The sequence below is a fragment of the Hippocampus guttulatus genome, chromosome 19 (assembly GCF_054856545.1).
Source record: "Hippocampus guttulatus isolate MCC_2025c chromosome 19, RoL_Hgut_1.0, whole genome shotgun sequence".
Taxonomy (NCBI): Eukaryota; Metazoa; Chordata; class Actinopteri; order Syngnathiformes; family Syngnathidae; genus Hippocampus; species Hippocampus guttulatus.
The window spans coordinates 10566282-10582094 of record NC_141279.1 but is presented as its reverse complement, the minus strand read 5'-3'; the positions used below and the strand labels follow the sequence as shown (position 1 = coordinate 10582094).

Genomic DNA, 15813 nt, shown 5'->3' with positions numbered 1-15813 from the left:
GTGTTACAGTCTCTGGCTGAAGGAGCTCCCTAGTGCTGTCAGGGCGGGCTGGAGGGACTGTCCATCATAGCTTTTTTTGTCATCTTACATAAGAAGTTTGCTCTGTTGAATATGCTTTGTAATAGAATGCTCTACATTTTATTGGTGAAAAGCAAAGTTCAAACCAGGTTAAATAACGAAAGAACAAATAAAGAACACCTGCACTGCCTAGATTTAACACACTGAAGTATGACACCACCTAAATGCTAGTCTCTGTTGGTTTTTGCTAATTTATGTGTTGATGCAGTGATGACAACTCAGCCCTCATTGCTCCCAGTGCTAATTCCATTGGATAGCTCCGATTAGTAAACTATGGTATTTTCCACACTGTACGGTGCTTTAGAATATAAGGCGCACATTCAGTGAATGGCCTATTTAAAAACTGTGCCCCTTATAGTGCGGAAAATACGGTACTTGTAAACAAGTTTGTGTTCAGTCAGCACTGTTGTGTTGATCAGCTGATGTTTGTGTTGCAGTGCCTTGAATTACCGAAGCGTTTGTCTCCAACTGAGTTCTAGTATATGCGTCAAAATATTTGTGCCCTCCTTACAGTGCATTCACAGGTGGGCTCAAGGGCAGCGTGAAAAGTTATTCTGGCATTTTATTAATGTATTTATATTTTAGATCTGGATGAAGGCCCACATCTCATAGGCTCTGTTGACAAAGTAACAAAATACTTTGAAGTAGTTTGGTTCAATTAATGATGTGCCCTCATTTTTGTGTTGGTTCAATTAATGATGTGCCCTCATTGTGAGCGCAGTGGCAGCACAGATGCAGTTTTGTTCGCAGCTTTGTGTTTGGGAAAACGAAAATCACTTCCGGTATCGATATCTGATCAGTATTTTGATATTTAGCCCAGGTATTATTTGGTATCGGATCAGGGTTAGGGAGGAGGACCTCCTATTTGCTACAAAACGAGACTAGTAACAGAGCTGGTGGCTTTTCTTTCCACTCACTCACTGTCACTTGACCTTCCCTCGATCACCACACAAGACAGCGTTGCTCAGCTGATGTCGTGCAACGAACTTTTGAAGCCAGCCACGAGACGCTTCGAAGTCTTCAAAGCCCATAGTTAGCGCGATGGAACTCGCCATCTCGCTCTAATTAGTGGTCCAGTTTGCAGAGGGTTTTTAGCACCATAACAGGAAAAGCATTCCAGGAAACGTTCCTTTACTCGACTGTCCGTCGAGCCACAAGTAATTAACTCTGAGCAGCTAATCGGATGCATTCCACTCTATCTTCCACGTATCGTTCCTCTTCGTTTGAATGCCACGATCTACAGGACGTAAATATAAATGAATGAAAAAAAAAAATTGTTTGCGATTCCAGTAAAACGCATGCCAATTGAGTGACTTAGATGTCGCTGTTTTGGAACCAGTGAGAGAGTAAATAGCGGTGCGGACACAGTTATTCGGTCGTATCCAGTTTACGCTACTACGGGCTTCCTTCCGTATGGCTTCCGGCTTCCGGGTACCGGAACTTGCGTTGTTATGAATCGATCGTTAATGTAATATCATAGTCAAAATTTTAATGCATAGGTTTTTATTCTGGGTGAGGGAATTTCTGTTTGACAAAAGTCCGTAGGTGGGAATACTTACTGTATTCTGAAAAAAGGATGAAGACAAAGTTTTTAATGAATAAATTATTTAATTCTATTAACATCATAGAATAATTCATTGAAATCTACAAAAGTAACTAATTTATAATAATGTACACAAAAATATGTGATAAATAAAAGACTGACTTGGCATTCTGTAAACGATGACATTCGCCATAGATTGCCGAAAAACACATTTTCATTGTTAAGTGTGTATGAACCTGGATGGGTTGCATTAAAAAAATTTTGAAACGCAAGCTTGAAATAATTTTAGCCCTAAGTATTACTCAAAAGATGGTTGGCCAAATTCACTTCACACTTGACCTTTAACATAATGCTAGGTTAAGTAGTTTTACTCAAGATATTGATGTAACCCATCGCTAAATGTATGATGTACATCATGATCACAGCGTGAATGACGTCACACAGGTCTGCTACAAGTTCAAAGTAAACAATTGATCCATTGATGAATGCAGATATTGGGTCCATTCTCCTGTCCTGTCCCATTTAGATCCGCTTCAATTCTGAGCGCCGACTCTCAATTCCAAATACATGTCCGTCCTCCGCGCCCATGCTCCTCTCACCTCATCCTCAGCTCCACCAGCCATCCATACAGCCCCACTGACGCAGACTGTCCAACAGCGCCGACATCTCCATTGAACAAAACAGGGCTGTGAAAAATGGTGCCCGCAAAAAAACGGCTATCAAGCGGCGACAGATTTTTCTCCTTCGACGAATGTTGTGGCCAAAACTCTGAGAGCAGTCAACAATGGGACCACACGAAGGACAGCAAAAGCCATATGACAAAAACAACAAACAAAAAAAAAAAACAGCACAGCTCTTCTTGCCATCTTGAATGTAGAATATGTCAAGTAGTGATCGAGTTTGAGTGTAACATGGTGTGATTACACTGTTAACCAGCAGGGGGTGGGTATGGAAGATTTCCAGAGGAATCTATAGAATAATCAATCGGTTACTAAATTACAAAAAGATGAGTTTGTTGCAGCCCAACTTGACAATAAACATATTTACGACTCATTCCAAGTGTGCTTGTTGTTGGACAACATTCCAAAAACATGCATGGCAGACCCATGAAACACCCTAACTTATCCCTAGGTGTGATTGAGAGTGCGAATGGTTATGCTTTGTTTGGACCTTATTTTTCCCATTCCAAAGGCCTCTCAAGGATAAATAATGCAAGTTTAATCTTGAAAAAAAATAATTTCATTGTTATTTGATTCTCCAATAAGAGCTTACCATAAAATATACAATACAATAGACCTTCATTTATACAGTGCTTTCACAACAGCTGCAGTTGTAACAAAGCGCTATGCAGAAAAATTAACATAAACTAATAATAATCATCATAATCATTATCAACTCAATTTTATTTTATACTGCTTATTGCGGACGATGTGGTTTCGTTAGCTTCATCGTCTTCAATTCTTACTGGCGTGATTCATTGTCCAACGTAATTGGGATGAAAATTAGTACTTCCAAATCTGAGGGCATGGTCTTCAGTCGGTAAAGGGTGGAGCCCTCCATGAGATTCCATCCCAAGTGGATGAGTTCAAGTCTTTTGGGGGTCTTATTCATGAAGGAAGAATGAAGTGGAGATCACCAGGCGAATTGGTGCAGCATCTGTAGTAAATGGGGAACTTTGCATTTGTCTGTCATGGTGGAGAACCTCAACGATTGTGTTGTGGGTTGTGATTGAAATTTTTAAAAAATGGTTCAAGGTGGCTGAAATGAGTTTCCTCTGCAGGACAGTTGGGCTATTCCCAAGAGATAGGGTGAGAAGATCATCCGGAGGGGGCTCAGAGTAGAAATGCTTCGGCACCACTACGAGACAAGCCAGGTTGGCACTCTGGTTGGGATGCTTCCTGGATGTCTCCTCGATGAGGTGTTCTCATTTGTTCATGTCTTTCCTTCCTTTCATGTAAGAGTATGTACTGAACATGTGATGCTTCCAGGAAATGTCTTGAGGGCTCCACCAAAGAGGGCACAAAGCATTACCGGAGACAGCACACATCCACAACACGCTATTTACTCTTCTTCCATCCGAGGGGTGCTATCGGAGCAATTGCAGTCAGAACCAGAAGACTAAAACACAGCTTCAACCCACATACCATCAGACTTGTGTACAAATTATTTAGAATCTAAGACTTCTGAATCAAAACTATGCACTACTTTTGTAGTCCTGATCATAGTTGAATTATTTTGTTGTGCAATAGCTCTGCTCTCTCACCTGTAACACTTGAATAGCTGAATGCCAACATGCCTGAAGACAGCGATGGTATGTTTGCATTAACTTAAGTAGAGTACTAACAAACTATAGACAAATACACTCATTCATTCATTTTACGATCCGCTTTATCCTCACAAGGTTCACGGGGGTTGCTAGAGCCGATCCCAGCTGTCATCGGGCAGTAGTCGGGGGACACCCTGAACTGGTTGTCAGCCAGTCGCAGGGCACACATCGACGAACAACCATCCGCGCTCACACTCACGCCTCGGGACAATTTAGAGCAGGGGTCTCAAACTCAGGTCGTGGAGGGCCGCTGTCCTGCATGTTTTCCAAGTCTCCCTGTTGCAACACACCTGATTCAAATGAACAGGTTCAATGTCAGGCTTCTGCAGAGCTTGCTTATGATCTGATCATTTGAATCAGGTGTGTTGCAACAGGGAGACTTGGAAAACATGCATAACAGCGGCCCTCCACGACCTGGGTTTGAGACCCCTGATTTAGAGTGTTCCAATAACTTGCCATGCATGTTTTTGGAATGTGGGAGAAAACCGGAGTACCCGGAAGAAAAACTCACACAAGCACGGAGAGAACATGCAAACTCCATACATGAAGGCCGAGGCCTGGAATCGAACCAAGGACCTCTGCACTGTGAGGCGGACGTGCTCACCAGTCGATCACCGTGCCGCCCTCTTCTTTATAATTGCTTTTTAAATATTCTATATATAGGTGGAGGGAAGCAATCTAAGTAAGAATTGCATTGCTCAGTGTTACCATTGATGTCTATACTGCACACATGATCATTAAACATCTTGAATTTTTTACAGCGGAGTGGCTTTTCCACTACATGTAAATGCCAAGAGGGAAAAAAACCCTCAGAGACCTGTCAGGGAATACTATAGCCATGCATGTCATTCATATCTGTCACACCCATAGTCCCCAACGTCACATGGGTCAAGTCAAGTCAAGTCAAGTCAACAGTATTTATAGAGCACTTTCAAACAGCCATCGCTGCATACAAAGTGCTGTACATGGAGCAATTAACATATACAACAAACAGTAAAGCAAATCAGTAACAAAGACGGTAGAAAGCACCGAACAGCAAAACCAAGAACAAATCTAAGTCATGCTGAGTCAAATGCCAAAGAATACAAGTGAGTTTTGAGGCGGGTTTTAAAGATGGGCAGCGAGGAGGCTTGCCGAATGTTCAGTGGGAGGTCATTCCAGAGAGAGGGACCAGCAACAGAAAAGGCTCGATCCCCTCTGAGCCTCAGTTTAGTTCTTGGTACTTCTAATAAAGTCTGGTCCACAGACCTGAGGCGCCGGGCAGGTGTGTAGGGGCGGATGAGCTCAGAGAGGTAAGGTGGCGCGAGATTATTCAGAGATTTGAAAACAAATAAGAGGATCTTGAAAATAACTCTAAAATGAATGGGGAGCCAGTGAAGGGATGCCAGAGTAGGAGTTATGTGCTCCCTCTTACGAGTACCAGTCAAGAGGCGAGCGGCGGCATTCTGGACCAGCTGAAGGCGCTTAATGGAGGACTGGCTGACTCCAAAGTAAAGGGCATTGCAGTAATCGAGCCGGGATGTGACAAAGGCATGAATTACCATCTCAAAGTGTTCATGTGAGAGGAGAGGTTTTATTTTGGCCAGCTGTCTAAGGTGAAAGAAGCTGGATTTAACAACGGCAACAATTTGCCGATCGAGTTTGAAATCACTGTCCAGTTTAAGGCCCAAGTTTGAGACTGTTGACTTAAGATAAGGAGACAGGGGGCCCAAGTCTACAGGATGGAATGTACAAGGGCCACTGGGACCAAACAATATCACCTCTGTCTTCTTTTCATTGAATCTCAAGAAATTTTGTGCCATCCAGGTTTTGATTTCTTCCAGACAGGATAGGAGTGGCCTTAATGAGAAGGCGTCTTTCTTGCTCAGTGGGACATAGATCTGGCAGTCATCTGCATAGCAGTGGAAGGGAATACCATGTTTCCTTAAGATGGAACCCAATGGGAGCAGATACAGCGAGAACAGCAGAGGCCCCAGAATTGAGCCCTGTGGAACACCACATGACAGGGGAGCAGTGCGTGACTCAGAGCAGCCAAGGCTGACACAGAAGGTTCTGTCAGCTAAATAGGACCTAAACCACTCAAGAGCACTGCCGCCAATGCCCACCAAGTGCTGCAAACGAGACAGCAGAATACTGTGATCCACTGTATCAAATGCTGCAGTTAAGTCCAATAAAACTAGACACACGTGGTCTCCAGAGTCATTTGCCAGGAGGATGTCATTAGAAACGCGTAACAGGGCTGACTCCGTGCTATGCATCGTCTTGAAACCTGACTGGAAGACCTCCAAGATGTTATGTTCATCCAAGAAAATTTTCAACTGCATGTGCACGACTTTTTCCAGAATTTTGGAAATGAAAGGCAGCTTGGAAATGGGCCTGAAACTTGACAGCACATCTGGATCAAGGCCAGCTTTCTTGATCAAGGGTTGGACCACAGCATGTTTAAACTGTTGGGGAACTACACCAGAAGAAGAGAGGCTGCTGTTGACATGGGTGGCACTATTAACCCTTTCACCAATAATGATAACCTGTAACCTGATATGATAAGCCGTTGTTAGAGGAATCTATGAACAGAACTGTTGAAAGTTCCATTTAATTTGGGCCTGTCTAGACGGGTTGTGTATTTAGCGCCCCCAAATGTCTGTGCAAGGGTGTCAGGCCTGAGCGCTCTTTGAAGTCCACAGGGAGTTGCCTTACAGCTTGGGAGTAAACAGTTTAGGAACGAAGTGTTTTAGATCGTCAAAAGACGGTCTGGGAACTGGTCACGCCCAGGTGAACATCTGTCATCTGCAAAGTCTGCAACTTGTTTATTTGTGGGAGACCAGACATGACAGTGTTAAAGTATCTATGGTTCAAAGCTTGACAGAAGTTAATCAAATCACCGCCGAGGGGCCAGACTGGGGGCGTGGTATGCAAATGTCGGCGGCAGTGGTTTTCTTGTATTTTGCATATGTAAACAAAGACCGACAAGGATCACGAGGAACTTTGAGTGGGATCGCGGAGCAACTGCCCATCGTTCGCTCTGAGAGTTCCACTCCCGTCGGCTGCACCAACAACCTTCCCTGAGTCGAGTTCTTTTGTTTAAACGTGTCCGGGTATGACAGCCATCCACTGTAGTCACGGTTGTGCCTTAAAGGGTTAATAAGGAAGTGTGAGAGAGCAATGTGACAAGTCAAGCAAGGCCCAGCTATTGCAGAGCTTTCTGTGACCAGTATATTATGCATTTTGTGGGTTACTTTTCCAACTGCTTTTTTTTTCTTTTTCAGTGAATGGATGGTTACTAAATTAGGATCCTTCCGAGGAGAAAAATGTCGGAGGTAAAGGAAAGCAAAGCAACGGTTGACAATTTTGAAACCACTCACGTCGGCTCATCCAGGAGGACTTGACGGAATTGTATCTCCACAAATGTATTGATTGTATCCAGAAATATGGAATTTTGTAAAGCATGCAGCGTGGGTCTGCTTTATACATAAGAATTATAAATGTATTTCATATGATACCTGCTGTACATCTGACAAAAAGGATTTTTTATTGGGTCAGAACGTGACACTCTAAAGAAACACATGAAATACAATCTAGTACTTTTTTGATAACCTTCTGGTTCCCCATATGGGGGGTGGGGGGGATTACATTTTTGCATCTTGCTATCAACTGAAAGAAGGACGGATGTGACAATTCAGTCACGCAATCCAACACAGAAGTTGGAAAGTCATTATGCTTGTCTACAGCTACTGATCAGTCATGTTTTGGCTCAATTTGTATGTATTTGGAATGTATATATATATCAATACATAACGGTGCACATGACTTAAGAGAGGAATTATTGAAAAACGTGTCACAATTGTTGTGTAGTTATCTCAGTTGATGCCTTTTATTCCTTCATTCATCACAGACTGAATCATCTCATTGGACCAATAAATTGGTCTCGAAAAAAGATCCAAGATCTTGTGTCACTACTTTGATCAAGGGAACTGCCAAGAAAATACTTCAGATGCTTTGATCATGTGGGCAGTGATACTCGGTGGTCAAAATATAAGGTCTACAAGCCCATTCTAATGACAATATACTCTCTTGTGTGATGCTTGTCCCATTCCATTCTGTTGTATTTCGACACAAATGTGTTCATAGTAATCAATTACAATTGAAATAATCCATTCCAGTTATTGCCGTCACAAAAGCTTTATTAACCGTACGGTGAATGTTTTAATGACTGTATTATTTTCATTTTCTCAACAACCATAAAATGTAGATGTAAATTAACTTTATTAAATGTACATTGAGACAATATCTGTAATGAGCAATGTTTTGTTGTTGTTGCATTTTGTAGATGTTAATGTGTAACAGCAGCGATGAGGACCTGGGCAGAACACAGGCCCCGTCAAGCTCATCCACAGTGTCTGACCGCCCTTGCAGTCTTTAGAAAGTCAAACTAAATACCTGAATATAAATATAATGTGCATTTATTTTGAAATGTGTCATTTTATTTTGATCTGCATGTGTGTGGGTGACTGTAGATTTGCTGACTTTGCTATTGCATTATTTTGCGCTCTTTCTAGCAGCTATTTTTCAAAAAAGCAACTTGCGCCAATGCCACGTGACAGTTGAGGACGAACATCCTCAACTGTCACGTGATGAGCAGAAATTGGACCCAGAAGCGGACATGACACCGAAGTTTGAAAAGTAAAAGTCTTTATCTCTAAAACAATAACTCCACACAGAGCGGAGCTGGATGCGGAAGACACGAAAGAGAGCTGCCATTCTGACTGGGACTAAGCTCGATGTACTGACAAATAGCGAGGGGGGAAAAAAACGACGTGTTCTAAACATGTGAAAATGAAGTCTGGTTTCAAGGCGCCTGTCAGTTGCATTTTTGTTAGGTGACCTGGGGAAAGTTGACGTCTCATTCGTGGATGTGCGTATTGAGGGGGAAAAAGTCACATGACCGAGAAAACAAAGCCTCATTCGGGGCGATTTGTGAAGAGCGGGAAAGGTTCACGTGACCAGGTACCACCAGCTGATGTATACGATGCAGACCAGTCATAATTTTTTTCCTGCTTAGCTGTTATTTTGTATCATTTTCTCTGCAGACACTTATTAAATTGCCTGGTATTTTGCTGGTCAAATTTGGATACACTCCGATTTAACGCTTCTGTGAAGTGTACTCAGTCACCCGAGCACCTAATTCCGATTTTTCAGGATAACGTTGCATTAGCTTAGCAATTAGCGTGGCTTCTCCATCTATTGCTGTTAATTACTCTTTGTAATGCTTTCTTGTAAGAAGTGTAGTTTATTCGCCACGATGGAACTGTAATTACTGATTTAAAAGCGAAACCGCAATGTTTTTAGCCGATGTAGTGGGCAAACAAAGCTCATTGTTAGCTAGCCATGTACCACTGATTTCTCGCCTCGACCTGTCAACTACCCTCCCATATGTGATGAAAGTAGTCCAGTGAAGCTTTTTGTCCACCGTTCAATTACAGGAAAGACTTAAAAGTCTGCAATTCAAAGTTTTACTCTTTGTGTTTTGATGAGCCTGAAAACCCAATCTGCTATGCTAGGTTCAGTTCCCAGGAGTACCCAGCATGCCTCGATGCACTCTTTTTTTATTTTCTAAATAATTAATCATTTGGGGTTTATTGTTAGTTCCCTAAGCAATACAATACATTATTTGTATTCAATCAGCTTGTTATTTATTAATTTTCATTGACGCCGTATGTTTGTTATGTATGAATGTTATGCATTTCTTTCCTGCGTTGTTGTTCAATCTGCCATATGGTGACCGCGGTGTGACATAACAATGGTAAGTGAAATCTTTTGCCCATCAAATGAAGCTTTGTCTGTTGTTCTTTTTACTCACCGTTTGCTTTAGGTAAAAAAAAGTGGGTCTAAAATGATCAGAGACACGAAAAGTGAAATGACAGAAAGTTTTCTGTCGTCTTCGCGATATATGTATCGTCATATCGGCCAGCTCTAACCGCAGGGGTGCCTTATTGCTCTTGTGTAGTTTCCTCATTGGGCACGAGGATCACAGATGTGCAAGTGGTTCCATTCATTCAAGTCAGGACATTGAATCGATCACAACTGAACTGTTCTGATAAGACGTTTCTCCTCTCATACCAGCAGGATTCTTCAATTAATGCAACAAAGCTTAGTTAGGACAACACCAGCCTGAGTTGGAGTGTGAGGAAAAAAATACTGTTTATGCTCCCGATGATCCAGTTGAAGGCACGACCCAACCACGAATGGTCTTTCCACCTTCAGAAAGGCCATCTACGTGAGGGTGGAAAGACCATTTCTAAAAAGAGGCTTGCAAATCCCCCACATACAAGGCCGTCCTTTCGTCTATTCCAAAGAGAGAGGCACATTCACCACTTTTTTTACAACTGGAGTTTCCGCCCGATGAGTCTTGTTGACAGACAGAGGCCTCTCTGCAAGACATCTTAACAACTGCCATTTTGCATTCCAAAAGAATAATATATAATATACTATATATTTGATATATTAAATAAGATTTCAAAAGAGAGCTACCATTATGTTTGCTTACATTTTTTTCTACCCATACAGAGGAGGCATATTCAAAACCTAATATACTGTCATTGTAATAATGGCACATGCATGCAGAAGACGTGCAATATATTTGTCTGGAATCCTATGCTTTAATCTAACTCAGACCAATCGGATGCAAACATCCAATAGGGAGAGGAGTACTGGGGGCATTACGAACACTAAAGAACTTAATTTGATAATAATACATCCATATGTTTCCACGTAAAAAAATGTATTTCTTTCATTAGATAATAAAGATGTAATTTATTTCAGTAATGTCGAATATCGCAATAATATCAATATTTCAATATGCAACACCCGTTTCACGTGTTATATGTTATTCCAATATCGTGCAGCTTTACTTTAAAGGTATTAGCGTGATCATATATAGCATCTTTGAGTATAATTGCAGTGTCTTGAGGCCAGGCTGAGTGTCCTCTTTTTTTGGAAATCAAAATCTGCTCACCCCTACGATACGGCCCACACACAATGCACTTGCTTCAGATTGCTTCTGTCAATCTGTAGCTGGTGCTGAGCGGGACAGGCAACAGACTCTGGAGCTTGGAAAACATCTTCTGTTTAGCTGAATTTTCAGAATCGTACATCAGAGCATACATCACCTACTTCTGATTCGAACAGGCTAAAGTCAGTGAGGAGGCCATTGTCATCATCTTGTTCTTATGTGTTTCCAGCAGGTGGCAGTGGAGGGCTTTTTCTCCAGCGTGCAACCTGCTGCCAATTTGATCATGTTAACACATACTTTGTTTAAATAAATTAGACTTTGCTTAAATAAGCAGCGGTCCCCATCCTTTTTTGCCCCACGGACTGGTTTAATGTCAAATAATATTTTCAGGGACCGGCCTTTAAGGTGTGACGGTTAAATGCAACAAAATATTATATAACCTGCATGAAAATTGTGATATTTTCATAATAAACAGGAATCATGACATGAGGAACGTCCTCTCTGGCCACAACGCTCTCTGGTCGGAATGGTATTGTTTAAATGTGCCTTCAAAATAAAATACACTGCAAATAAAGAAGTGCATGAAAAATACGACTCACTTCGCCGCATATTATTCGGAGTGGACTTGGTGCGTGGGAATCTCCCGTTGAGATAAATCCATATTTTAAGTAGGACTCCTGATACTGTCTATTAAAGGTAGCCTTCTTTTTCTCCTGATCGGGCCTTTTCTCGTTCCCAAAGAAGCTTTCCAAAAACGTTTGTTTTTTACTCATTTTGCTAGCTCCTGGGTTTCATTTTAGCGGTAACCAATCACGTGACCGAGAAGTGCGCCTTCACCTGCGTCAAGAATGACATACTGTAGACGAATGTAACAGAGAATCCGGTAAACTTTCAAAATATAACATCTTTCAGATTCCAAAATAAATAAAAATTAAGTTGTTGTAATCTAAATTATTGATTCTTTCTGTACGGCTAGGTACCAGATGACCAATGGACTGGTACCAGTCCACGGCCCGGGGATTGGGGACAGCTGTATTTAACGACCGCCAAGATCCCGTGTCTCTGTCAGATTATTGCCTTGCTCACGACTCTGTCTGCTTGTGCTTAATCCTTGAGACATTCTCTATTTTTTTTCTTCTTCATAGCCTTTGCCAAGTCATTCATAGTATTTTTGTCCTGTGAGTATTCTGTTTAATGCGTTCTCGATTTATGTTCTGTGTGTGTTGGATTCTTTTGTCCTTTGAATTGACGTGCAATTAATGTTTTTCTTGCCCCTTGCTTTTTGCAAGCGCTTTTGGTTTGTTCTCGCCTGTTCCTTGTTCTTTGGTCAACAGCGTCCTAGGTTGTATTTTGTCAGTCATTTTTATAAATAAATATATTTTTGTTCAAAGCCTCTTATCGTCGTCTACGCTTGTGGAATTCTTGTTATGTCCGGAATCCAAACACCCGACAGACATGTTGTTTACATAAAGGCCGCATTGGACAGCTTCCCCAAACCCTGCTGCCATAAAAGGCCTGGCGAAGAAAATCCATGTCAGAAGTAAACTGTCCCATTCTTCAAAAGTTCCAATTTCCAGCACTCAATGTGCCATGATCAAAATGTGACAGTCACTATTTGTGTTCTCATACTTGTACGATAGCAGAGGTCGGGAACCTCTGGCTCACGAGCCAGATGTGGCACTTTTGATGATTGCATCTGGCTCGCAGACAAAACAAAATATTCTGTTTAATCCATTCATCGATTTTTCACTGCTCATGTTCTGTTCAGGGCTGCAGGAGTAATTTTAATTGGATGATACTGGCCTACTATGTAGGCTGTTGCTGGGGAAACTGAATCAGCCTGCTCATTCACGAGCTCAAAGCTAATCCTTCGACGAATAGAATGGCGAAAAGAAAAAAAAGATGACGAATATGGTACACTTCAGGACGAATGGCCTGAAGGATTCGCCTTTGTGGAGAGAACAAGTTCTGCGGTGTGTCTAATTTGCAATGACAAAATACCATCGATGAAACGGTTGAGTGTAAAGCGGCACTTTGACACGCGCCATGCTACGTTCGCATCAAAATACCCCACAGGAGACAGCAGAAAGGAAGCGTGCAAGCTAGCCAGCAGCAACTCCGCATATGAACCTGGCAAGCTGACAATAATTCCAGTAGTTTTGCTGGATCTTTAGCAATTGTGAGGAACGGAAAACCATTCACATTAATGGTGAATATTATAACATTATTTAAAAGTATACATTCGCAGGCTTATTATACTAGGGGTGTTCACACGGCACACATTTGCATCGGTGCCGCACCAACGTATTTTGTTGCGATATATCTCACACCGGTGTAAATTTTGTGGAGCGTTCACACGTAAAAAGCTACTTACGAAAGAGAAGCGCGTTAACCTTTTCCAGATTACTTCCGGGTTGAGTGAACGCTGGCGTGTCTGGCTGCCGCTGCTCACCCGCAATTTGTCACGTTTGCAAGGTGGTGGTGGACCCCAAAAAGCAGGCAAGAGGGAGGAGCAGGGTATACTTGAATAATTGTATTAAAACACAGAAAACTAAATCCTAAACAAAGTCCTGAAAACAAAAGGAATCCAAAGTAGCAAACAAAACCATGACTGAAGCAAAAACTAACCATAACCAAAACATGACAGCAGCAAACAGCAACAATGACCCGACAATGAGTGTTCGGGCGGGAGTCCTTTTATACAACTAATTAACCAACGACCAACAGGTGTGCAGCTGCAGGGAAGCCCGACAGTGCCACTTGTTGGTCCCAAACCAAATCATGACAGTACCCCTCCTTCAAGGGACGGATACCAGACGTCCCAAAGTCGTCCAAAGGCTTGCCTCGCCGGGGAATGGGAACTAAAAGCGACGGCAACCCTTGCCTCGCCAGAGAACAGGAACAAAAGCGACGGCGACTTTCTCCTCGCCAGGGAGCAGGAACAAGAAGCGACGGCAACCCTTTGGCTGGGCTTGGCCTGACGTGGATGGAGCTCGACGATAGCGGTGGACATGGGACAGCCGGACGTGAACAGGTGCACGGCCTGACGTGGGCGTGGACGTGGCACGGCTCGTCATGGACGTGAATGTGACTCAGTTCGAACAGACACGTGACGAGCCTAGGCTCAACGTGGACGCGGACGGGGCTCGGCCACCGTAGATACGGCTTGACGAGATGCAAACATGGACAGCCGCATCACCAGCGCTGCCTGAAGGTGGAACATCGGATAGCCACATCACCCGCGCTGCCTGAAGGGGGAACATGGGACAGCCACATCACCCGCGCTGCCTGAAGGGGGAACATGGGACAGCCGCATCACCCGCGCTCCGCCAGGCACATGGTGGAATAGGGACCAGTCCTTAGTACCTGCGGGGTCCAGGTGGCCGGGTCATTCTGTCACGTTTGTGAGGTGGTGGTGGACCCCAAAAAGCAGGCGAGAGGGAGGAGCAGGGTGTACTTGAAGAATTGTATTAAAACACAGAAAACTAAATCCTAAACAAACAAAGTCCTGAAAACAAAAAGAATCCAAAGTAGCAAACAGCAACAATGACCCGACAATGAGTGTTCGGGCGGGAGTCCTTTTATACAACTAATTACCCAACGACCAACAGGTGTGCAGCTGCAGGGGAAGCCCACCTGTTGGTCCCAAACCAAATCATGACACAATTATTCTTTTTTTTTTTTGCGTTTTTTTATGGTTTACTGTCGTTTCTACGGTTTACTCTCGTCATGGGAGAAACCCTACACTCCTGTTGCAATTCGTTGTGGTTTTGGACCGTCGGTCGTCGCACGGTTGTCCTTGGTCATGCTATCGCGGCGTCCTGCCTGTTCGGCTGTCGGACGGGGCCCCATGCCTTCTCCACCCCTCTGCCTCCTTGGTGGGGGTCGACGGGGCCTGTGTCTGGGCTATGCTGCTGTGGACCGTCCTGTCGCTCCTCCGCCTGCCCGTGGGGGGATGCGGTGCGGGGCTTCTTGGGCTCTGCTTCCAGTGGTCGGGCTCCCCACCTGCGCTGCACCGCTTCCCGGGCGTCACTCCTCGTCCTTCCCGGAGGTGCATCCACCACGGATCTCGTCTGGGCTTCCATCTCGATGGCTCCAGGGGCATCACCTCCTTTTGGTCGTCCTCCCGCCGGTCATGCAGAGACAACGGCAGAAACGGCGGCCGATCCGCGGACCAAGGCGTGTTGGCCGGCCTGGCTGGGTTGACTAGTGCTCCTCGCGACGGCGATGTTGCCGGCGTCAACTATTTAAAATCGCATATTCAGTTCAAATTCATCTCTCCTTTTATTATTTGTAATTTTATCTGTGGTTTTATTGTTCTTGTTTTGGTTGTAAAGTGTCCTTGAGTGTTTTGAAAGGCGCTTATAAATGAAATGTATTATTATTATTATTATTATTATTATTAACCCCGATGCAGCTCCACTTGCATTCACATGGCAGTTTCTGCGGCCGTGCAATACGATGCGCATGCGGAAAGTGTACTTCCTTTTCCCTGCCTTGTTTGTGACATATCGAAAAACCACGGTTTATACTTCTCCGGACAAATCAACGCTGTGGTCTATCAGACACTATAAAAAGGATGAGAGATGAGAGAAAGGAAAGATGACAGAAGTACAACAGAGTACAAAAGCAACACATTCAATACCTGTGTGTAATCAACTCTTCTCATGCGTAGCGAGTCTACCCCTGTAATGTTCACACGTACCCCCCCCCCCCCACACACACACGCAAATCAACATTCAATTCCATTACTTAACTAAACTAAATTAAATGTGTCATGGAAAATCAAACAAAATATCTCAACATGTTTCTTTTTATTGACTGTCTTATTCACCTTTCTTACATTGTTAGCGTAGC

The 15813-nt window shown here is 43.4% G+C and overlaps 1 protein-coding gene across 1 annotated transcript in view; it reads left to right on the top strand.

Moving 5' to 3' along the window:
- The window catches only part of LOC147190258 (carbonic anhydrase-related protein 10), a 64426-nt gene extending 56194 nt beyond the window's left edge, over nucleotides 1-8232 (top strand). The window contains exon 9 of the mRNA XM_086138424.1: nucleotides 7214-8232. Within this exon, the coding sequence (XP_085994550.1) occupies nucleotides 7214-7236 (23 nt within the window). The 3' untranslated portion in view covers nucleotides 7237-8232. The remainder of the gene's footprint in view (nucleotides 1-7213) is intronic.
- The last annotated feature ends 7581 nt before the right edge of the window (nucleotides 8233-15813 follow it).